The 23702-nt window shown below is 53.1% G+C and overlaps 1 protein-coding gene across 1 annotated transcript in view; it reads left to right on the forward strand.

Moving 5' to 3' along the window:
- The first annotated feature begins 269 nt into the window (after positions 1-269).
- Positions 270-23702, forward strand: part of Scara5 (scavenger receptor class A member 5) — a 106800-nt gene continuing 83367 nt past the window's right edge. The window contains exons 1-2 of the mRNA XM_076852272.1: positions 270-666; positions 4477-4594. Coding sequence (XP_076708387.1) covers positions 4483-4594 — 112 coding nt within the window. The 5' untranslated portion in view covers positions 270-666; positions 4477-4482. The remainder of the gene's footprint in view (positions 667-4476; positions 4595-23702) is intronic.

Consider the following 23702-nt stretch of genomic DNA (forward strand, 5'->3'; position numbering starts at 1 on the left):
AATAAATTTGCAAGACTGGTTTCCTTGTGTGGCTCATAAGCCAGATCTAGCTGCAATCCTTCTAGAAGCTGTCCAAAAAGTATTTTGAGCCGGTTCTTCAGGCGCTGGAGTCCCAAGGCCAAAGCTGGCTTCTCAGCTGTGGTCGGCTGGCGCAGTCCTGTGAGGGGCTGTAATGTTGGGAGTGGCCACAAGAGGGGGTGCGTGTTCCAGATCCCGCCAGCAGAGCCTCCTTAGTTGCAGCAAAAACTTTTTATAAAGACGCGCGGCTGGAGCAGCTCAGTTCCCACTTGGTCAGTACCTAGCAGAGCTGCCGGTGCCTCCTCAGAACATCTCTGGATTGCTGCTTGAGGCTGACGCAGGCGACGCACCAAGACAGAGAGCCCCAGGTGCAGACCCCCTCTCCCTCCGCCACCAGGTTGAGTCTTGCCTCCTGACCTGGTGGTCCTGCAGAAGTGACCCTGTGGCCCTTGTCCTGAGACAAGTCACAGAAGTGACCCTGTGGCCTTGCACCCTCTTTCTATGACTCCGTCTGGATTTGGCTGGCTGCGGAGACAAGCTCGGAGGGGCTGCCTGGGTCTCAGTGGGGCGTCAGCCAGCTCTCTGACCACCAAGGTGAATGCCAGGAACTGAGAGGACAGGCTCTCCAGCCTCAGCAGGGGGACTCAGGTGAGTCTTGACACTAACCTGGTGCCTACCAGGGCATGGTGTCCCAAAGGCAGCTGGAGGAGACCCGATGAGCTGGATGGAGCAGAGCACTGTGTTTGGAAGTCTTTGGGAGGCAAAGCCCCGAGGTGCCTACCCCAGGTGGGAGGGTCCCAGCCAAGGAGCCTGTGGACATCCGCTGGGCCCTTATCCAGCTACCTGGGCTGGAGAGTATCAGCCCACATCGGGGTGTTAGAGGGAAGCTATTGCCTTGGTAGCAACTCTGCCTGGCTCATGTCACAGCTGGAGACCCCATTCAGGGAGCAGATGGATCGGTGGACAGCCCCTCTCCCTGTGCTCTGTTTGTGTATGTGTTCACGTGTGCCCAGTGAGGGGACATATGATACAACAGGCTATTTATCAAACATCTGCACCTCTCCAGCTGTGGGTTGTGCTTTGGGTTAGCTGAATACAGTTAAAGGAAGAAAGAGTTTAAAACCTATGTAGCATTTTTTTTTTCTCTAGGGCCACATTTAGAGTTTAAAATGAGACAGTCCTAAGCAAAGCTGTGAGCTCTGCAGGGTCAGAGGCTGGAAGCCACAGGAACCATCTTCAGAAGAGCAGGCAAAGCTCCCACCACCCCCTGCTCCTGATCTCAGCAGGAAGAGTTCATTCTGTCCTTCTGATGCCCAAAGAGGGGCTTTGAGAGTCAGTCCGTCTATGCTGCATCCCCGGCTAGAGGGTGTTTGTTCTCACCTGACTCTGCCACCAGCTGCCCTGGGTGACCTCGTTCACAGAGCCCTCCATGTTCGTTGTCTCCTATCAGTCTCACAGTTCCCCTGGTGGCAGCAGGACAGACCCCCATGGTAGAGGTGATGTTTCTGGGATCTGGGGCTGGATGAGGTCAAGTTCTCCAATTATAGATGAGAAGACTAGCCAGGACAGGATCCTCTGAACTCTCCATACACCGCCCACCTCTTGTCTGCATGGAGGGGTGCAGGTGGCCGAGGGCTTTCTCTGTTCTCAGATGCAGTTTGGAAGCAAATCCTTGGCCTCTAACCTGTGCTTTTAAGTGCCTTGGGTAAAACTGCCTGGGAGTAAATCCTCCCCTCCCTATTCACCGGGTGACCTCACTCTGACTTGAAATGCCGGAGTCCGGGCTCTACAGGGTTTGTCCACAGTCCCTGTGGCTTTGGCATCCTGCATGGGTGTCCCTCTCCGGCTTTGAGTCTCTCTCCACCCAGCCCCCACCTCCTGGGGCGCACTGACTCTGCGCTGCCTGGTCTGGGACCCTGAAGGCAGGCACCATGCATTCTGGACACAGCAACCCGGTGGCTGAGCCAGTGCCCTGTGTGGGAAGCCCCTGTCCAGCCGGCACCTCTTCCACTCTGACATATATCAGCTCTTGCCTCTGTGGTCTTGGTTGGCTTGTCTTTAAAATGGGAAAGATGGGATAAAAAGGCACAGTGCTCCCCAAAGGAGCTCACAGGGAGACCCTGGAGGGTCTGCGGTCTGCACCCTGTGGGGCGTGTTTGTGTGTGAGCCAGCACTTTGCACTGCCACACCTCACCAGTCAGCCCGTCCTGCCTGAGAGCACAAACAGCCCGAGGGTGATAAGACTCAAGATCTAAGGGTCCAAATGCCCCCACTCCCCAAGAACGAAAAAGCAGCCCCTAATAAAACCGGGGCCGGCAGAACGGGCGTGTGTTTCATTTCCAAGTAACGAACAGCTGAGGTTTCCAAACGCATCTCACTCACATCTGGCCCTAGCCCCTCTCCCAGAAGGGTCCCCTGGGCTGCTGCACTGACCAGCCGAGGGGCGGGGAGGAGGCAGAGGAGGGGCCGCCCGGCAGATACATTCCAGATAACGGGCCTCCGCTGGCGGGAGCTGACCAGGAGAGGAGGACAGTGGAATGAAGCTGGGGCTCTGCACCCCATCCGCAGGGGCCGTGTCCTGTCCACTCTGGCTGCGGGCTCTGTTGCCTTTGGCAGAGTGAGGGTTAGCGCGGCAGAGGAGATGCTGGCCCCTGCTTGCAGCTCCCCAGGAGCGGGGCCAGAGGGAGGGGTGCCGCACACTGAGCTCGTGAAACAAGGGAGGCTCCCCTGCAGCTGAGCAGTGACAGAGCACCCTGGCCCCACCTAGAGGCCCTCACTGGGTGGAGGCCTTGGACAGAGGGCGTGTACTAGGAGGCCAGCAGACTAGATACTCCGGAGGGAAGGCTCAGAGAAGCTGGGTGGGAGCCCGTTGGGCAGGAGGGATCCTGGTGGACGGTGGACCTCCCCCCCTCTTCTGTCCCTCCCACGGATTGCAGGGAAGGCTACAGAGACTGGGCGCACATGATTTTGTGTGTGCCTGTGTGTACACAGCGTGTGTGTGTGTGTGTGTGTGTGCGTGTGAGCCCACGTGCAAGGGTTGTGGAGTCTCATTACTTCTGAGATAAGAGCAGAAGGTCCCATCTTCCTGGGTCATCTGAAGGACAGTTGAGCAGTAAATGGTCAGTTCTGGCCTCTTCTCAATCTCAAAGGCAGAGGTCTCTGGAGTCCAAAACGCATTGGCGTTTTGCTTGAGGCCCACCTCCCCCTCATGACCCCTGATGATGGAGCTCGGACAATGCCTCCTTTGGCCTCTGCCTCTGAAGAGGAGCCCACTGGTCCTGTGATCAATGGCCTTGCTCCCTCTAACCCCCGACAGGCCCCCGCCTCTCCTGGCCCAGAGACGCTGCTCAGCTCCTCTGGCTTCCAGTTGAGTATGCTCCTTTCTAGAGCTGGGACCCCACACTCCTGGGGGCAGGTTAAATATCTAGAAGTCAAAAAGCCTCAGAAACAAGGTTGACGTAAACTTCTGACTGGCTGAAACTGTGATAAGAATGAAGCACAATTTGTTAGCTCAACTGAGCACATATGTGAGAAAAGGAATATGAAGTATTTTATGTAAATAATTTGTAAATTGGCTTTAAGAAAGGATTTTTTGCATTACACAAAGAATGTAAATGCATCATAGAAAACTCAGAAAATCTACAAACAAAAAGAAGTACCCGATCCCCACAGTCCCTCCCAAAGTCCTGCCACGCCAGAGCCCACCAGAGCCCACCAGCCGCCTCTGAGCACATCCGCTGTTGCCCAGGTGCATTACCAAATGCACACACTGTTGTGCAAATCGATTTGTTCACCATAAGTGACAGAGGATTTCCCAAGTCAGTGGGGACATCCCTGGAACACTATGGGATACATCCAAGGACATCGAGGCAGGAGCCCTGCCTTGGTCTAAGGCTGCTCCATCTCTATGCCTCTGGGGTCTCCAGTGAGGCCCTGACGTGCTCCCCCAGGGATTTGGAGTAGTTCTTTCTTCCTGTTGTGTTAGCTGATGGCCTTGTATCCTGGACACCCCTGTGTGTCCCTCATTCCCAACTCACAATCCAGCCCAGGTCTCTCTGACACACCCAGGCTTCCGGACGTCTCAGACCTGCTCCCTGGTCACCTTGTGGGTAGCCAGTTCAGCTCCCTCAGGGCTTACCAGGTGGCCAAGGTGCCCCCAGCCCAGGGCTCCAGCCCCACCGAGAGCTGTTGATGGAAGTGTCAGGCTCCACGAGCAGAAAGACCCAGTGCCTTGGTCTTCCCGAGCACCGAGCACTCCGGGAGTGGGGTTGGAGTCCCGAGGACCTGGGGGTGGCAGCTGGCTCCTATTGATTGGGAGATGGTCCCTGGGTTCTGGTCCAGGGCCACTTAGGTGGCCCCTTGGTCTGTCCCTTTGTTCCTGTTCCCACGTGTAGTTGACTGTGTCTCTCTCCCCTGCCCCCCCCCACCCTGCTCCGCCTGCCATCCCTGTGGCTGCAGGACGTGATGGAGAACAAGGCCATGTATCTGCACACCGTGAGCGACAGGGACACCGGCTCCATCTTTGAGGAGCCCTTCGATGGCAGGAGCCTGTCCAAGCTGAACCTGTGTGAGGATGGTAAGTGCTCCTAGCTGCGTCTTGGGGTGCATCGTCTTCTCTGGGTTGGGGAAGGAGCCCTGCCCCCCACCTGACCTTGGCATTGCCCAGGGCACTGGTGATCTCTGGTCTAATTCTGCTTACGTTGAGTTTCATGGGTTGAAAGATCTTTACATGTGTTTTCTCATTCATTCATCTCAGCAAACCTGTGTGCTTAGCAAGATGGGTACCCACTTTACAGATGGGCTAGCTGAGGCTGAGAACAACTTGATCCCACACTTGATGCCATCATGGAGAGGTTCCTCGCTCCCGGCCCAATCCTTCTGCCTCTCACAGAGTAAGGCTGGGGTCAGACCAGGATATCTGAGCCAGCCGGCCCTCACCCTTTCAGGATGAGGAGGAGCCTCCTTTCCATTTCCTGACACATTTGTGAAGGGAGAAGGCTCCGGTCATGCTGAAAGGCACTGCATCTTGAGGTTGGGTATTTGCTAAAATTCTGGAGGTTCAGTGGGTACAGCTTATCCAAGGGGGTCCCTGAGCTCCTTCCCAGCACCTGGTCCTGGTGCACCAGCATGGAGCTGGATACTAAAGGTGTTTAATAAATGCTGACTGCATGGGCGAATCCATCCTCACTAAAGCATGTGCAGGAGGACAGCATCCACTTCAAAGAGGATGGAGTGAGTGTTGCAGACCACCAGGGAGAGCCAGCCCTTCATGTGCAGGGTCTTCCTGAGACCCCCACGATTGCTCTTTGATTGGCATGACTCTGACAACTGCCTTTATCCTGAAATTACTCAAAAGAAATGACTTCCTCTTTGCTCCCGTAAGGTGGTGATGTGGGAGGGAAGTGGGGTGGCTCAGCGAGGCAGGGAGTGGGGACAGTCCCAGCAGGAAGAGGGGACAAGGACCCTGGGGCTTCTGATCAACCACTTTCTCAGCCTACCCTTGTGAAGAACTGTCCACTCTTGCACGTAGCTGTTCCTCTGGAATGCAGTGCTCACACATATTTTGAGGACCTTTGATGTGTCGGGTGATGTGCTAGGTATCAGGGAGGCTCCGAAGAGAAATCAGAGAAGCTGTCATGGGAACGATTCCCCCAAAGGTGAACTGGGTCGAAATATATGGACTTGAAGACGGAAAAAGATTTTATGAGACATTGGAAAAAGGCCTACCAGCTTGTTCCTGGGCTGAACTAGAGCTTCTAGAGTCCTTGTGCCTGGGAAGAGAGGAAAGGCCCTGGGGGCCTGGCCCTGCTCTGCACATCAGCAAAGGTGATGCTTGATCCTCCTCTGTCCCCACGGGCACCTAGGAAAGAGGCCTGGTTTAGCTGGAAGGAACTAGGGTACAGCACAGTGGGGTGATTGGAAGCAATGATCAGCGCCGGGTTGGGGTGCCTGGGGGCCACAGCAGTGTGAGAGGCATGGGGTGGGGCGATGTCACCAGGACCATCCTATCCTCTCTCCCTTACCTCTTCCCACCCTTGGCTTTTCTGGTCCAGATGAAGAAAGCTCATTTGGACCAGAAGGGGTGAATGTTGTGCTAGCTGTTGTGCTGGCCAGGTCCCCAGCTGTGGGCAGGTTTGTCAGAGGGCAGCTTTAGAGCCAAGCTGAGAGGGTCCTGTGCACACAGGGTCCCCAGAGGCCTGGCTCCTGGTGAGGTGCAGACAGTGGAGGCTGGAAGCTGTGAGGCCCAGACTGCCTCCATCACATCTGTGGAACTCAGTGCCCTCATCTGCCAATAGGGTTGCAGGGGATATTTCAGGTCCCCTCCAGTTCCAAAATTCCATGCCTAAAAACAGAGGTGGGTGGTGGGTGGTGGGTGGTGGTGTGAGAAGCCAAATAGAGCCATGTTGGGGTGAAACCAGCTTCTGAAAACTCCTGGGATCCTGGCTGATTCCTCCTCCCCTTCATCTCCCTAAGAGGAAGATGGAGAGCCTGAGGGAATTCAAGCCAGGTTGGGTCTGTTTCTGAAGAATTTCATTGCTTCTGGATCAACTCTGGAAAGCAGAACAGAGAGGGAGAGGAAGGGGTGGGGCCAGGCCGGGAAGAAAGGGAAGGTGGAAAGAGAAGGGAAACGGAAGGGAGGCCTGGGCCAGGGCCACCTCCATGGGCCTTCAGTGAATCAAAATGGTGTCTTTGAGAGGGAGGAGGAGTGGGCACTACTTCCTCCTGTTGGAAGCGGGCTCTGGGGTCTTGGCACCGGGAAAGAAGGTCCTCAAAGTGGGGGCCAGCTATTAGGTGTGACTCAGACCTCAGTGGCCACGGACCTTCAAGCTGGCCAGGTGTAAGCACATCCTGTCAGGTAGAGTTGCTCCCTGGTGGCCCCCTCTCTAACCAGCAAGGTTTCCAGGCTCTATCTTGGCCCCTTGGTCCCCAGGTCTGCTCTTCCCACTCGCAACATGTCACCCTCAATATGAATCTATGGGGTCTGTCTGTCCTTCCTGCTCTGGGCCTTGGTGCCATCCTGCTGGGAAGCCTGTTTCCCCACCCTGCTGGGAGCCATCAGCCAAGTGGGTATGACAAATTCCTTGCCAGCTTACTCCCATGCTGTCTAGTGGAAGGACTTCTGAAAGGTGACCTTGCTCAAGGACCAGGGCAGGATCCGTGTTTAGGGTGTTCCCCCTTTAGAATAGGGCGGTTTAGCATAATAGGAGATTAGGGTGTTCCCCCTTTAGAATAGGGCGTATCCTGCTGCTGAGTTCCTCTTGAGTGCTTAGGGTCAGACAGTATATTTTGGGAGACAGAAGCCCATGCGGTGTGGATTTGGGCAGAGAACGTGGATTCCCCCAGAGCGTGTTTGTAGATCGCCGGTGTGAGTTCGGGAATAAAGAATTGCTGTTTGAATCTACAAGCTGTGTGGAGACTTGTGATTTGTGCCCAGCCAGAGACTGCGGCACCACCCCATATTCTCTACCTGTTAGAACCCTCCCAAGTTTCACACCAGACCCTGTGGATCACAGTCCCCAGCACGTCCCTGCTCAGGGCCCAGAGTTCTAACATCCAAGATGCCTGAAACTCTGTGTTGCTGCTGTGTTTTGGGGAGCTTTCCTGCTCTGTGTGGTCCTACTGTAGGGGGTTGGTTGTTCATCCTCGATAGACTCTTGAATCCAGGGAAGGGGATTTTTGGCTGTCTCTGCAGTCTCTGCATCAGGAGATCTTGGAGACTAACTATAGGACTTGTCCAAGGTCACCAAGGGGTTAATGGCAGGGCTGAAACCTGACTGGGATTTTCTTTCCAGGAAAGGAATTCAGAGGCATGGGCTGATGCTCCTGAGAGGCAGCTCACTGCTGGGTTCAGACCCTGCCGGGGAGCAGACTTGGAGCCCAGGGCAATTAAAGCACTATCTGCCCATGCTCAGCTCCTAAGCTCAGGGGTGTGGCCGGGACCTGCAGCTGGCTAGCTCCCCTCTGTCCCTGTGAAGTCCTGGGCAGGAGTTCTCTGGAGGACACATTCCCAGGCAGGACCAGCCAGACCCCACTGATCCTTACCTGGTCACCTCACCAGGTGGCTCCCAAGGGAGGAGGCAGCACTTCCTGGGGAGCTGAAGGGCTGGGAAATGCTTGTTTTAGGATCTGGAGCAGAAACCCCAGAGAGTGAAAAAAGTTCCCCCAAGCAACCAGGAGTGGGGGCAGGAAAGAGGGGAGAGGAGGTCCTGGGGAGCAGCCTCCTGCTGCAGGCTGGGCTGGCTCCCTCAGGGCACAGGAAGGGGCCCTCCCCCAGGGAGTGGCTCCCGCTGTCACCCAGGGAGTGGCTCCTGCTGTCACCTGGACTTCTTCAGTGCGCTGACCTCTGCATTCCTCCCCCTCTTCCCGCCCCCCCCCCACCTCTTCCCCTCCTCTCTTCCGCCTCCCTGCCTTCATCCCATCCCTTTTGTTCACTAACCAGGTTAGAAGGGAAGGGAGGTCTGTGGCCTGTCAAGGGATGACCTCCATGAGGTCTCCATGCCCAGCTCTGGCTCCCTGGCCTCCTCCTTGGAGCCCACTGCTCATGCAGAGGCCTAACAGGCACAACCAACAATAAAAATTAAAAAAAAAAAAAAAAAAAAAAAAAGGCCTAACAGGCAAGGACAGTCCCTCTTACCTGGTAGCTCCCAGGCAATGCCAGAGGGCCACCTGTGGTGCCAGGCCTGCTTGGCAGGGCCAGTCCCAGAGGGTGTCTTGAAGGCGCTTCACCCCTGACCTCTCTGGCTGGAGCTCCTACCTCTCCCTCTGACCGGAAACCCAGCGGATGGACACGGGGGCCAGTGTGGCCTGCTTCCTCTCCCCTCTCTTCCTGCTCCTCCTCTCCCTCCCCTCACCTTCCCCTTCATGCCTCCGTGTCCCCCTCCCCCCTGCTGTAACAACTGGGGACTGGGGACCTCTTCAGTCTGGCGCCTTGAAGCAGAGGAAGCCTGGCCTGGGAGTGGGTGGTGCCTGGCTGGGCCTGGCTTCTCAGAGGCACTTTCCAAGGGCCAGAGAGAGGTGTTAGTGTCAGAAAAATATTGCAGTCCTGCTCGCCACGGCCTCTGCCCCTCCTCCACTCCCGTGGCGTCATCGCGGCCGCAGATGGGAAGCTGGCGGAGGTAATGAGTTGCACATGCTCCTGGCGGCGGCTGGACGCCTGCAGCCGGGCTGCTTGCTGGGCCCAGGGGCTCCCCGTTCCTGTGTTCCTTCCCCATAAAATTAAACTGTTCTCCTAGGGGAGCCCGGCGTCCACCTCCCCATCCATCAAATCTCCCTGCCTCATTTGGCCTGGCAGACGCTGCGGGCGGAGGCCCAAGGGTGGGAGTGGATTTCCTGGGAGGGTCTGCCTGGGGCCTCCTCAGAGGCCACCGCCCTCTGCAGGTTGGAGAATTGGGCCCTGGAGCAGGAGCAGGGGAGGGGGTTAACTTGTTGAGCACTGCAGCGCTCTCAGGACGGCTTTGCTAAGCACCAGCGGAGAGCCAATCCCTGGCAGAGGAGGCTGCAGGCTGCGGGTGAGCGGGTGGCCAGGCGGCCTCCTGGCCTCTGCTGCCTGATGGGCCACCCCCACACAATGGGAGCAGCATGGTGAGGAGAGAAGAGCCCGGCTTCCCATGAGGGCTTGTTGCTCAGGAAATTAAGCACATACTTTTGTCCTTTTTCCAATAAATACTAGTGTTTTAATCAGCTTTTTTATCGTTGTGACCAAACTACCGGACAACAACTTAAAGGAGGCAAGTTTACTGGGGGTTCCGGTTTCAGAGACTCGGTCCATAGACAGCTGACTATTGCTCTGGGCATTACATGAGGCAGAACATCATGGCAGAAGGGCCCGGTGGAAGGAAACTGCTCCCTCATGCCAGCCAGAAAGCAGGAGCCACAGGAGGAGGCACCCTTTCAGGGACAGTCACCCCCAGTGACCCATCTCTTCCAGCCATACCCTCCGCTACAGTTATCACCCCACAGTCCATTCAAACGACGATGGACTGATTGGGTTAGAGCTCTCATAATCTAGTTATTCCATCTCTGAATATTCCAGCATTAACGGCAGCCTTTGGGGACACCTCATATCCAGACCATAACGAGGAGGTTCTGGGTCCAGAGGGCTCCATGGTGTGGGTCTCTTCTCTGACTGGAGGTCATTTGCTATGAGGTTCCTTCTCAAGGTCTGCTCCCTGAAAGGCTGAGGGTTGGGTTTCATTGTCCCCACGTGGAGGCTGGGGTCTCCCAGAGGTGTCAGGGAAGAGGAGAGGATCGTAAGTCTCCCAGGGCCTTCTTCCCACAGATGGACACAGGCAGGAGCCTCTCCTCTCTGCCTTTGCCCGGACCTGGAGCCCCTAACCTACACCGTCCTCCGTGTGGTATTACCGGGCAGTGGGGGCAGCGGGGCTGGTGTGAGAGGATGCTCAGCTTGTCCCGTTAGCTTGGTGTGCTCTGGAGTGGGCAATCTTGGAGGACACCCAAGTGGGCCACAGGTGGGCGTTAGATGCCTGGGAAGAGGGGAGGTGGTTTGGGATCTTGGTTATTCTTGATCACATCACCATTTCTGCCCTAGTCTCTCTCTCATGCTTCCCACCCTCCATTCCCTTGCTTGTTCATTCATTCATTCATTTCTCCATCTTCATTTTTTCAACAGAATGTTTCCAGGTCCCAGGTGCCACCCACTGGCTATGTAGTCAGGGATGCCAGGTGGCCCAAGACAAGCTCCCGATGTCTATCATTTCACTAGGTCCTGCTCCTTCTCCTCCGTCCCGCTGCAGACCTACACAAAGTTGGCTTAGGTGCAAGGCTACTGACAGGTGACCCAGTGGGAAGGATTTCAGTGTGGTGCCGTGTCCTTGGTGCAGACCCCAGGCAGCCTCACTGGCCTCAAGCACCTGACTGCTATCGGTCTTGCTGTCTCCATTGCGGGTGATATCGCATGGGAGCAAAAAGCCCAGTCCTTGGAGATGGACAGCTGGGCTAGGCTCTGGTAAGCTGTGAAGCCTCGATGAAGCTCCCAGCCCCCGCTTCTGTAGATCAGGCTGTCAACGCACCAACTCTGGCTTATTGTGAGGACGACATGGATAATTCCACAGCAAGTCCTTCCAACGTGGAATACATGTGGCCCTTTGTCCAGGGAAGATCTCCCTTCAGTCTGTTTCCTTTTACTCCAGGGCCTGCCCATGGGGCCCCTGTTCCACCCTAGTCTCTGTTCTTGGTCCCTAGAACAGTGAGCTTTGTTCCTACCTCGTTCCCAGGTGTCTGTGTTGACCCCAGGTTTCAGATAATGAGCAGCATGGCTGATCCCCTCCTGGCTTCTCACTGCCTCTTTCCTGGGCCTGTGGCCTCTCCCATCCCATAATACCCACATTCACAGATTTGCTACTACTAGGTGCATCTTGGTTCCCCTCTGACTCCTTAATGGCAAGTACTTACTGACTGCCTTTGATTCATCTTAACGTGCCCAGGATCTAGCATTGTGACTCCCACATGGCAGGCACCTTAGATTCTTTTTTTTTTTTTTTTTTTTAAGAGAGAGAGAGAGAGGCAGAGAGAGAGAGGGAGAGAGAGAGAACTTTAACATTTATTTTTTAGTTATTGGCGGACACAACATCTTTGTTTTGTATGTGGTGCTGAGGATCGAACCCGGGCCGCATGCCTGCCGGGCGAGCGCGCTACCGCTTGAGCCACATCCCCAGCCCACACCTTAGATTCTGGATTGAATGAACACATCACCGAATCCATGAGGACCCAGACGAAGGAAGGTTGAGAAGAGAGTTTAAAAGGAAGAAAAGAAACTGAGACTTGGTTCATCCCACGCGTGGGTGTCATGTGCTGCCAGGAGGCAGAAAGGAAAGGTTGCTTCCTGCCCTCAGGGGGCTTAGCATCCCCCAGTGATACAGGCATGTGAATGGACCTGGCTTGTGATGTGACAGATACCCCAGTGGGAGTCCTGCACCCTGGAGTACAGCGGGGGGGACCATGTGTCTGGGGAGGAGGGCAGGCCTCCAGTGGGATAGACAGTGGAGGAAGATGGAAGGACCAGCAGGATGTGCTGTGGGAAGGGGCAGGGAAGAGCTTTCCAGGCGTTCGAGGGAAGTGGCACAGAGCTCAGCTGAGGAGGGGCCTCTCCTCGTTGCTTCTGTACGCTCAGTCAAGTAGACACCGAGATGCAGGAGGAGGCACCTCTGGGAAGCAGTGTCCAGGAGAGGGGGAACAAGAGGGGACAGCTGCGAGGACCCTCTTGGACATGGAGTTGAAGTCAGCCCAGTCGGTGTGGGGCATGGGCTCCTGTTGTCCAGCTTCGCTCAGTGTCTTAGTTCCTTTTCTGTTGTGACAACATTATACCCCAAACTGGGTGAAGAAGGCCTGGAGGTTGGGAAGTCCAAGGGCATGGAAGTCCAGGGATGGCACCTATCAAGGGCTTTCATGCCGCATCATAGCATTTCCTTGTGCATGTTGAGCCTGCGTCTGTGGGGCCAGCCCGTTTCCAGGGCTCATGGTGAATGGCTAAGGCTTGGGGAGGTGGACTGGGAGCAAGAAGAGTTTAACTGGAGACCCTGAGAGGGAGGACAAGGCCACTCTTAGTCATGAGAAGTGTGCAGTCTTGTGACAAGGAAGGAAGGAGAGAGAAAGTTCTGGAAGCAGTGACAGAGTGAAGAGAAATTCCTACCACACTCAGGTGGGTTGTATGTGGCGCTCAGGAAGGAAAAGTCCTCACCTGGCTTTGGCGGGAGGCGAGGGGAGCACAGAGGAGGGTAGGGTTTCGTTCAGAGGAAGAGTACCAGGAGCCCGGAGCAGAGACGGAGGGGATGTGCGATTACGTGGGTGCCTGGCTGGGAAGGTTTGAGAAGCTGGCCAGGAAGCTGGGGCCACAGGAGGAGGAACAGAGCTGTTGGTGATGATGGGGGGTGAGGGGCTTCTGGGAGTGGGATTAGGTCCTTGGTGAAAGGGCCCCCAGAGACCCCCTGGCTCTCTTTCTACCATGTGTGGACCCAGTGAGAGGCTGCAGTGTGGCCTGCAGGAGTCTCTCCAGAACCTCCCCTGATCTCCCAACTTCCAGCCTCCAGAGCTGTGAGAAGTCAATCTCAGGGGTCTCCAAGTCACCTCCTCTATAGCAGGTGGTCTCAGCAGCCCCGTCTAAGACAGTGGGGTTGAAGACTCAGTGAGGGCGGTGGTCCTGCTGGTTATCTCAGGGCAGAAACTGATGGTGGGGCTGGGAGGTCTGCAGGGGAGGAGTCTGCCCATGACCACCCAAGGTCCCGAGCCACCCTCCCCTGCCCTGCCACAGTGGTGTGTGGGTCAGGGTCAGGGTGGCCTTGTCCTGGAGCCCTGGGAGACCAGCTCATTTTGACTCTTAGGGAGGTGAGGAGGCCCGTAGAGGCTAGAGGAGGCCAGTGGAGGCTGGTGGAGGCCCAGAGAGACTGAAGAAGACCGAGGAAAGGGTGGGCAGGGGTCCATTAAGAAATGATAGTGCAGGGGGCCCCCCTCGACTGAGCACAACATAGGCAGGAGCTGTGCTCAGGGTGCTCCGAGCCAGAGGGTGGGGAGAGGCTGTGGGAGCTGGAGAGTCTCTGCGGTGGCCAGAGAACAGAGTCCCCCTACTCAGGGTTGAGGTGGAGCCCTTTGGGGCCCAGACGAGGCTGGAGCATAGTCATGGGAATAAATGGCGAGAGCAGGGAGCAGATGGGATGAGATATCCACGGGGGGCTGCTCCAGGAAAGAGAAATGCGAGTGGTTTTGATGGCGAACACCACGATGGGCCTGGGTGGCTTCTGAGGAAAGCCTGGATGCTGACTTTCTGGAGTCTCATGACCATGTGGGATGATTCCACTGAAGGTCTTGGAGAGATAAACGTATTTGTGAATGGGGCATGGCAGCCTGGGCTGGCCCAGCCCCATCCTGCAGACGTGGCACCTGGGTGACACTACAGCTTAGGTCCAGAGCTGCCTGGGGCCCAGGGAGCCTCAGGACCAGGGTGCTTCAGGAGATTCAGTTCAAGTCAAGATACCCAGGGGGTCCCAGTGGGCGGGGGCTTTGCCTGTACAGTGTGAGGACAAAAGGGGCTTGTTCCTGGCCTTCCCTCCTGACCCTGCATTCCCCCAAGGTGGCCTTGGCCTGCACAGGGAATCTCCCTGGTGGAGGAGGGACCGCGAAGGTAGGACATGCCAGAGTCCAGAAGGGGGCAGCACTCAGTTGGGGAGGGGAGTGACCTACTGAGGGTGGGGGGAACTGAGGACAACCTGCCTGATGACTGTCAGGCCTCCTGATTTGCAGGAGACACCCAGGTTTACCCCTGGCTCCCTCCTATGGATGGCCTACAATTCTCTGTTTGAGAGGGATGATGCGATTCGTCCTTAAGTGAGCTTGACCTTGGTCCCCGGGCCCATGGTTTTTCCCTGGCGTCTAGGTTCCCCAGTCCTGTTGGAGTCTCCGTGAACCCTGCCAAATGTAGGCAGGAATACCATAGTCCCGCCAAAGTTACCAGGACCCCCAGCCCAGATCTAAGGGTGTGTGTTACAATGTAAATGTGACCTCATGAGGATCTGAAGCGTTTCCAGGGTGCTCAAGGAGAGTGTCTTCAGTTTGTAGGATAGTATTAAGGATCCCAGAGGGCGGCTGATGGGCGGAAGGCTGGAGAGTCCTTTCTGGTCAGCCAGTGGTTGTGAGAAGAGTGTGCTGACCTCTGGATGCCCCTGGAGTCTCAGAGGCTGGTCTTCCTTTCCTTGGGCCCTTTCCTTGCCCTTCTTTGACTGTCTCTAGTAAAGGAGGTGCGCTTTGTGGTCAGGAATATAAAAATGGTTGTTCATGCTGCTGTTTCCAGATAGGTTTTCAAAGCTCCCAAGTCTTATTTGTAGCTGATGTAAGTCCTGTTTGGGGGAAGAGAACATCTCTAGTCCCAAAGGAAACTCAGAAACAGAACAGCCCCTGGATACCGGGGTAAATAAGTGATGGAGAGGAGGGCATTTCTAATCTCTTGACCCCTGTCTGGGGGTAGCCAGTACAGATCAAGCCAGCAGCCATGGAGCGCTCACCTGGGGGTGCCCAAAGTAGCATTCCCTCCAGAATTGGGGAGTCCATGGGTTTGAGACTGGCGGCCTGAAGGACCCAGAGCTCCTGTCTCCTGGCTGATCTAGGCAGTGGAGGTGGAGCCTGGGCTTAGAGGTCCTAGCCGCCACCCTTGACTCAAGAAAGCTCAAGTAATGGGTGCTGCAAGAATGAACAGGGGTGGGGATGCAGCTCAGTTGGTAGAGTGCTTACCTTGAATGCTCAAGGTCCTGGGTTCAATCCCCAGCACCACACACATACACACACACACACGAAAGAATAAACCAACTCTCCTTCCAGGTTCCTTGCCCTGACTCCCACTGCCACACCATGGTCCCTTCTCCGGGGTCTCATGTTTCCCCCTTTCTTCAGGGCTAAACCCTCCCAGCTCTGCCTCTTGCTTCGGGCAAGTCACCTAACCTCTGAGCTCAGTTTTCTCATCTGCAGAAGCAGAGCAATAATACCATCTCTGCGACTGTCGTTGTGTTTAGAATTAAAGTATCTAATGTTTGGCCCAGAGCCAGTGGTGGGGAACTGACAGCTATGACCCTGAGTGTCACCCCGTGGCAGGCTCCAAATCTGTTGTAAAATGCAGAGCTTATTGTTATCCAACATGGTGAGCCCAGCAGAGCAGGAGATGACTGCCACTGACAAGGCGACTGTTACTCACAGTTCACACCACTCCGTGAGGTCACATGGGCAGCACCAGGGCCGGTCAGGAGGCAGAGGGATCCAGCAGGGGAGGCTGGGAGCCTTTGCTGTGGTTTCTGTGTGACCGGAGGAGGCAGTCAGGTAGCTCCGCATTGACTGGTGTGAGTAATTCCAGTGGGCTTTGGGACATAGAGACCCTCGTTGTACGGCACCTGGCCGTGGGGTGATGGTGGCAGGTGGCTAGTGACCTGGAGGGTAAGACCCCAATCATGCAGTGGTTGAGGTTGGGCTCTGGACTGGTTGCTTTGCATCTGAAATGTCTGCTCACGGGTGAGTCCTTTATTATCTCTAACAATCCTCTCTCCAGGGTCAGGGTCAGCAAGGGCCCAGATGTCAAAGCATCAAATATGGAAACCAGGAACTATGATCACCACAAAAGCCAAAACAGAGTCCACACAGATAAACTCAATGGCTTGTGGCGCCCATTGAATTTGTCTAGTGCATTCGTCTCATTGACTAAGCGAAGACATGCTGACTGAGCACTTGCTGTATACCAGGACCTATGGGATGACAGGGATCAATCAAACACAGACTCTGCCCTCCTGGACTGAACCCTTGAAAGTCTCTATTATTTGTTAATTGGTTAATGGGCGTGGCTGTGTTTACCTGGGCCACCATTGGCTGTAATCTCCCAGCAGAATCTATATGGGATAGTTGCTGGTGCCAGGACTCCCGCAGTGACAAGGCCCACCTTGTCTGCCCACACCTGCTGCTTCCCTCTGTGGCACAGCCTGCCCTGCTTTTTGTGCAGAGGTGGCAGAGCTGCTGGCTTCAGAGACCTGGCTTACTGAGTCGCATACTGGTGGCCTGGGCTGAGATCTCAACTTTCCTGTCTTGAAAGCTGGACACTCACAAGAGCCTTCCAACATCATTGAGGTGGGAGTGGGAGAGTGAGACAGGTTCCATTCCTGCCCCAAGGGGAGATCTGTTCAAAAAACCAGCAGGGAAGGAGGTGCAAGGGCGGGTGCATTAGCAGTTAGCACCCCAGAAAGAGTAGTGCCCTAAACACGGAAGCGCAGAGCCCGACTTCCACCTTACAAACATCTTCCAGTGAACTACTGCCTTTGACAAAGGACCAGTAGAGGAGTTGGGGATCTTTTAGACTAGGGTCCAGGGCCTCTCTGCAGGGGGAGAGACTTACTATCTGAATTTGGGCAGAACCATGAGCCAGCAGCTCTTTGAGTCTCTCTGCATCAGGTAACATTTCTTCCATCCATGCACTGTCCATCTTGAGGAAGAACAGGGGCATCTTCCACCAGTCCCACCACCCGCTTGTTCTTCCTGGGGCTGCTCTCGGCTCTCTCCCTTCTGCCCAAGTCTCAGTGACCAGCCCGCTCACCTTGCCTGCCCTCCCCTCCCTGCCCTCTGGTTTTTTTCTCTCTCTCTTAGCCTCAGCTGCAAAGGGGACTGCATACCAGCCAGTGGCCCGTCCTCCTTGTGCTCGCTTTCTGTGAAAAAGAAGCACGATCCCTTGGTTGTTTTCAAGAATTTTTACTTGGAAAATAAGGAGTTGGAAAAAAATAGATTTCATGGGGAAGTGACAAAATTATAAGACGTCTCTGAAAGTACAAGGAGAAACTGTCTTCAGTTAGCATGAAACCTACATGGAATTAGCTTTGACTGTCCCTTCTTCTACCCACTCTCCCTTTCTTAGAAATGGATGTGAGAGACTCACTTGACCATGTAGAAAACCATATCTTCCCTGGTTCCTGCTCTAAGCTTTCTTCCCTGAGGTCTGGGGTTCCACCCATCAGAGATAATTGGTGCTCATTACATCCCAACTGGTTGTTCTGGAGACAGGAAAAAAGTTAAGCCCAGTGTTTTTTCCATTCTCTCACTTGACAATCAACAGAATATGTCATCTTGGGTGGCCAAAATGTGTGGGACTGCCTCCCACCAATTACCAACTCTGCAGCTGAGTCTCCAGTGGACACCAGCTGGTATCCTGTCTACCTGGCGGTGACATCAGATCCCACAGGTAGAGGGCTCCATCCCTCCACTGTAGATGTCAACTGTAAGTCCAATTTTGCAACCTGTGCTGACCAATTGGCTATAAATCAGGGTTCCCACAACCTCCGCCTTGGGTTCAGTTAATTTGCTGGAGTGGCTCATAAAGCTCAGGAAAGCACCTGACTTGCATTGGCCCCTTCATCCTAGAGGATATTAACAAAGTCTACGAATGAAGGGCCAGAGGGAGGAGAGGCATAGGGCATGGAGGAACGGGGGAGCTTCTGGGCCCTCTTGAGGCTCACCATCTCCAGAAACCTCCCGTCTTCAGCTCTCTGGAAGTCCCCTGAACCCGATCCCTCTGAGGTTTTGGGAAGCTTCTTTGTGCATCCATGGTTGAGTAAAGCACTGGCCACTGGTGATCAACTCAACCTCCGTCCCTTCCCCTTCCCAGTGGTTGAGGTGGGGCTCCAAGGGGCAGCCCTGTGATCATGCCTTCATCTTTCCAGTGACCTGCCTCATCCAGGGACCTTCAGCCACCAGCCACCTCATTAGCATACAAACCCCACCCAGCATTCCCAGCATTACTCCTGGCTTTTTAGGGGTGTGGGAGCTTTTCTGCCAGGACACAGGGTGAAGACCAAACACCTACATCACACCAGTTGTTCAGGGCCCTCCCAGGCTCAGGTGAGGCTTGTTACCTGGGTCCACTCTTTCTTCTGGTGGTGGCTTTCCTTGGCAGTGTCCCCGTCTCACGTCTTTCTCCCTCCCTCTTCTGGGGGAGGCAAAAGGAGGTCCCTATGAAAGCCGGAGATGGTGGCAATTCAAAGAGAGAGGTCAACCGGGGCTGCCTCCTACCAGGCGGACTGGACAAGGAAAACAATGTGTGAGTCAGCGCGGGGGATGGGCAGGCTGCTCCCGTGAAGTCAGACTTGGGCCGGTTGAATGGAGATCCTTCTGAGGTCCCTCCCAACAATAAAACCCGTCTCCACCTGCCTTTTACGAACAGCAGGACCAAAGAGAACAAAAAGAAATGACAGAGTGTGTGTTGTTAAAACTTAATTAGGTGATTAGTGAATCATTGCGGCCTGTTTTGGCTTTTATTTTTATTTTTATCATTTTTTTTTTTTAATGCTGTTTAGACCTAGTTTCTGTGGAGATAAAGAAACACCCACTTTTATCCGGTCCAATCTGTGAGTATTCTTGTAAATGGGAGGAAAATAAATTTAAACAGATAACTCCCCAAATGCTCTATGATTATGATGAAGAAGTTGAATATTATTTTTCAAGAAATTGAAAGTTGGGGCTGGGGTTGTGGCTCAGCGGTAGAGCGCTTGCCTAGCATGTGCAAGGCCCTGGGTTCGATCCTCGGCACCACATAAAAATAAATAAATAAAATAAAAGCATTGACAATTACAACTAAAAAATAAATATTAAAAAAAATAAATTGAAAGTTGAGTTTTTGAGGAACGGTTATGTAGATGAAGGGGGGCAGCTCAGAGTGCTTTCTCATGGCCCCCCAGTCACTAGGTGCCAGGGCAGGACTTAACTCTGCCTCCACGGAGCACCAAGCCCCTGTCTGTCCCTAGGGGTGCTAGGATGCCCACTTGCCTGACTCAGGGAGGCCGGGATCCCCAAGGCTCCCACTGCAGGGTGGCCTTGACACTGGGGGACCTCTCCCTACTCAGCTCAGCTCAGCTCCCTGAGACTGAGGGGGTTTTATAGAAAATTTCTTTTGTTTTCTTTAATCCCTATTACCAAACACCTCACCATCCTCAGCCTACAATATTTTAGCAAAAGCTCTTTGGGCATATTCTGGTTCCCATTATTTTGAGGAACCATTCACAGCTCTAACCTCTGGGAATAATAAAATAGTTTGATACAACCTCATTTTGAATGTGTCCCATTAAAAAAGAAGTCAATTTTTTTTTCCCAATAAATTGAGCTCTTATAATAGTAAGACTTTTCATTCACTTTCCAAGAATGTGTCTTCACATCTCTTTTGATATGATAAATGCTTTACTCTTGAACCAAGGGCCTTCATGCCCTGATCTCAGATGTCATCACCGAGTCAGAATGGGATTCAGGACCAGGGCTCAGGCCTCACAATGTCTAAGAAGCTCCACATGATTCCAATACCCTGCCATAGTGAGGTGTCCATTCGGCTCCAAGGAACTGTTCACACAGTTTACCTACCTGGGCCCTAAGTGGCAACTGGAAGTCCTGAATATGCAAGGGAAGCTGAGCTTTTGTTTATCTCTTAAAAAAAAAAAAAAGTTTTGCTCAAAATTATGTTTTTATATTCAACTAGAATTTGTCAAATTGTTTGCTTAAGACAAATGCTAAGAGATGATCTTTGTAGCAAAAATACATGTTGTGCACATTTGTTCTTGCAAAGAACCATATTAGGCTCTACTCTTCGTTGGGCAGTGCTGGTGATGGAGAGGTGATGGAGAGGCACGCAAGTGCCTCAGAAGACCTTGCAGAGGAGTGGGGAGATGGGGAGACAGAGACATAGACGATCACACCTGAGGAGGACGGTGCTAGAGAAGCATGCAAAGTTCTGACATGGTATTTTTGGCGATAGTTAGCAATCCATGATGTACTACCTTCCAGAACATTCTTAATCTTGAAGGTCTAAAACGTTTGGTTTTGCTTCTTTCTAAGTGAGACCTCTATGGTGTGCATCAGCTCTCTTCTTGCAACTTGTCATTGAACCATGACTGACTGACTTTTTACGGATGTCACCCTTCCCCAGAATGGGACAATATGCATGACCCAGTGGTTATGGAGACAACTTTGAGCCATATACCGGTGTGAATGTGCCATGTTAATAATGAGGTTTTTATCAATTTAGAATAGTAAGATACTAGTGTTTCACATGTGATGTTGTCTTTGTAAAATAAATTTAGCTTAAAAAAAACAACAATAGTGGGGTGATGTCAAAAAATCAATAGCCCAGGGATGCCCAACTGTGAGCAGGTGGGACAGTCTATGCAGATGAGATGCCTAGAGACCACTGCTGCCTCCCTGCAGCAGGCATCAGGAAGCCACATGCTCCTCGCCAGTATCATCACCCTCTCCCAGCCTAGCATTCCGGCATTCTGGGCTCGCTCTTCAAGTTGCTTAGCATTTATTTTTTAGGTTCTGTTTGCTCACTTAGAGCCACTGACCCTCTCCAGATCCGCCCCCCCCCCTCTCTTTTTGATACTATGGATGGAACCCAGGGCTTTGTTAGGCAAACGCTCTCCCCAGCCCGTCCCCACCCCTCTGGAGAGCCCTTCCTTTGGCCCCCTGATCTCCTACAGGCCACCCTCACTTCTGGAGGCCACAGCAAGATGGGAAAACTTCACCCGAGATCCTCCTAGAGCTTGGAAGCATTTTCCCCTGTCTTCTCCACCGCTCTGGTCTGGAGTGTGCCCGCGCCTGTGAACAACAAGGTTTAATCACTAGCAGCTCCGTCAGAATCTGCCCCCAGAACTGCTCTCACATGGAGGAACAAAGTTTTCCTCTTAAAGCCATAGTTCTAAAATTAATAACTGCACATGGGATGATAAGGCACAAGACGGAGAGGAAGGACTTCAGCTTCCCCAAAGGCCTGACCCTCAAGCCTCTGGCTTGTGGTTTCCTCTGCATGGACCCTGGGCTCCCCCCACAGATGCGATCCCCACCTCTGTACGTGGGAGGCACTTGCTCTGCCCATCTCTGCTGCTTCTTCCCTGGTCACACGCCTTCCTCCCCTCCCATGGGAGCTTCCAGAGGACAGCAACCACGGCTGAACCTCTCTTCAACAGACGCTCGCTGAGTGTCTGCAGGTGCCAGGCTCTGGCCTGGGAACTGGGAAGGAGGGGTGAAGGACTCCCTCAAGCAGCCTCCTGGGTTTGTATTCCCCAGTGTCTGTCTTAAGTGCCTTTTGATCTGCTGCCACACAACAAAATTACTCCCAAACTAACAGCATAAAACAGAAACTTACTCCTCACACGTCTTCTGCAGAATTCATGGGTATGCAAGGAAAGCCAAAATCGTGTTGATTTTTTTTCAGATAAAGTTTTTGCTCAAAAATATGCTTAGGTAGAATATGATGTGAGAGGAATCCCAGAGCAGCTTGGCTGGGTAGTTCCAGTTCAGGGTCCCTCATGAGGTTGAGCTGGGGCACAGTCACATGAGGGCCGGCCGGGCTGGAGCATCCAGGCTCACCCGCGTGGCTGTTGGCTGAAGGTCTCAGTTTCCATGACAGGGGCCTCTCCCTGGGGTGTTGGTGACATGGCAGCTGGCCTTCCCCCAAATGCATGTCCAGAGAGAGAGGAGTGAGCAAGAAGGAAGCAGCAGTCTCTTCTGTCTCATCTTGGAAGGGACACATCAAATTCTATTCTCTTGGTCACACAAACCAACCCTGGAGGTTACACAAGGGCAGGGACCCATCTTGAGGTCTGACCATCACGGTAGGGCAAGTGACAGTGGACACAGAATGGATGTCTTATTTTTACCTCTACAAAGCTAAGTCAAAACTTCTACTTTTATTTTTTAATAGACTTTTAAAATTTTTTTATTTTTAAATTTTATTTGTTCTAATTAGTTACGCATGACAGTAGAATGCATTTTGACACATCCTATATAAATGGAGTATAACTCCTCATTCAACTGGTTGTATATGATGTGGAGTTACAGGTCATGTAATCTTATATGCACATAGGGTAATAATGTCTGATTTATTCTACCGTCATTCCTACCCCCATGGCACCTCCCCCACTTCACTCCCCTCTGTCTAGTCCAAAGTACCTCTATTCTTCCCCTGCCCCTTATTGTGAATTAGTATCTGCATATCCAAGAAAACAGTCGGCCTTTGGTTCTTTGGGATTGGCTTATTTCGCTTAGAACAATATTCTCCAGTTCCACCCATTTACCGGCAAATGCCATAATTTTGTTTTTCTTTTAGTTGAGTAATATATACCACAATTTTTTTTTTATCCATTCATCTGTTGAAGGGCACCTAGGTCGGTTTCATAGTTTAGCAATTGTGGGATAAACCTTACTTATTTATTTTTTTTAGCAAACTGTATTTTATTTTAGGTTTACAGAAAAAAATAAATGAAAAGTGTAGAGAGTTCCCATACATCCCCTGCCTGTTCCTCATGCACGGTCTCCCTCAGTGCCAATTTCCCCACCAGAGTGGTACATTTGCTATGATTGAAAAACCTCCACCAACATATTATCACCCAATGTTCCTAGTTAACATTAGGGTTCACTGTTGGTGGTGGACATTCTGTGAGTTTCAACAGATGTATAATAATATATTTTAAAATTGTACACAGATGCAATCTGTATGTCAATATGGAAAGGCTGATGCCATTGAATGAAGAATCTACTCTTCAGATTTCTTGAGAGAGGAAGACACACATAGTGCATCATGTGTGGGCACAGAGGAAAAGCCAGGTTTGGGCAGGGGGAGGCGTAAGGCGAAGGCCAGAGGCTGTGTTGGGGTGTCCTGGGGATGTTGGCAGGGCTCAGCCAATATGTGAGGGTGGGCTAGTGTGAATGGTGCAGGCCAGCTCTGGGCTATCATGCTATTCTGGGCTGGCTTGTACCTGAACCTGGCTGAGCCTGGGTGATTTAGGGTAAAATATGTGCGTGGTGTGTCAGAGTCGGATACGCAGGTGAATGGACCCGCTCTTCTGGCCAGTAGTTTGGCCCTGTGATTCCTGGATGCTACACAGACACATGGAATCTAGGAAAACATGCTGAGAACATGTGCACCCACTGTGACAGTATCACACAGAGCAGGTCCACTGCCCGGCAGATCCCCATGCTCTGCCTCCTCACCCCTCCCCCAGCCCCTGCACTTGCCAATCTTCCATCACCTCCACACGAAAGCTGTGTGGTTGGAATTACAGGGTGCACAGCTTTTTTCAGATTGACTTCTTTTACTAAGTAATATGCATTTAAGGTTCCCGCGGGTCTTCTCATGACTTATAGCTCATTCATTTCACTTTTTTCAAAACAAA

This window comes from Callospermophilus lateralis, chromosome 4, assembly GCF_048772815.1.
Source record: "Callospermophilus lateralis isolate mCalLat2 chromosome 4, mCalLat2.hap1, whole genome shotgun sequence".
Lineage (NCBI taxonomy): Eukaryota > Metazoa > Chordata > Mammalia > Rodentia > Sciuridae > Callospermophilus > Callospermophilus lateralis.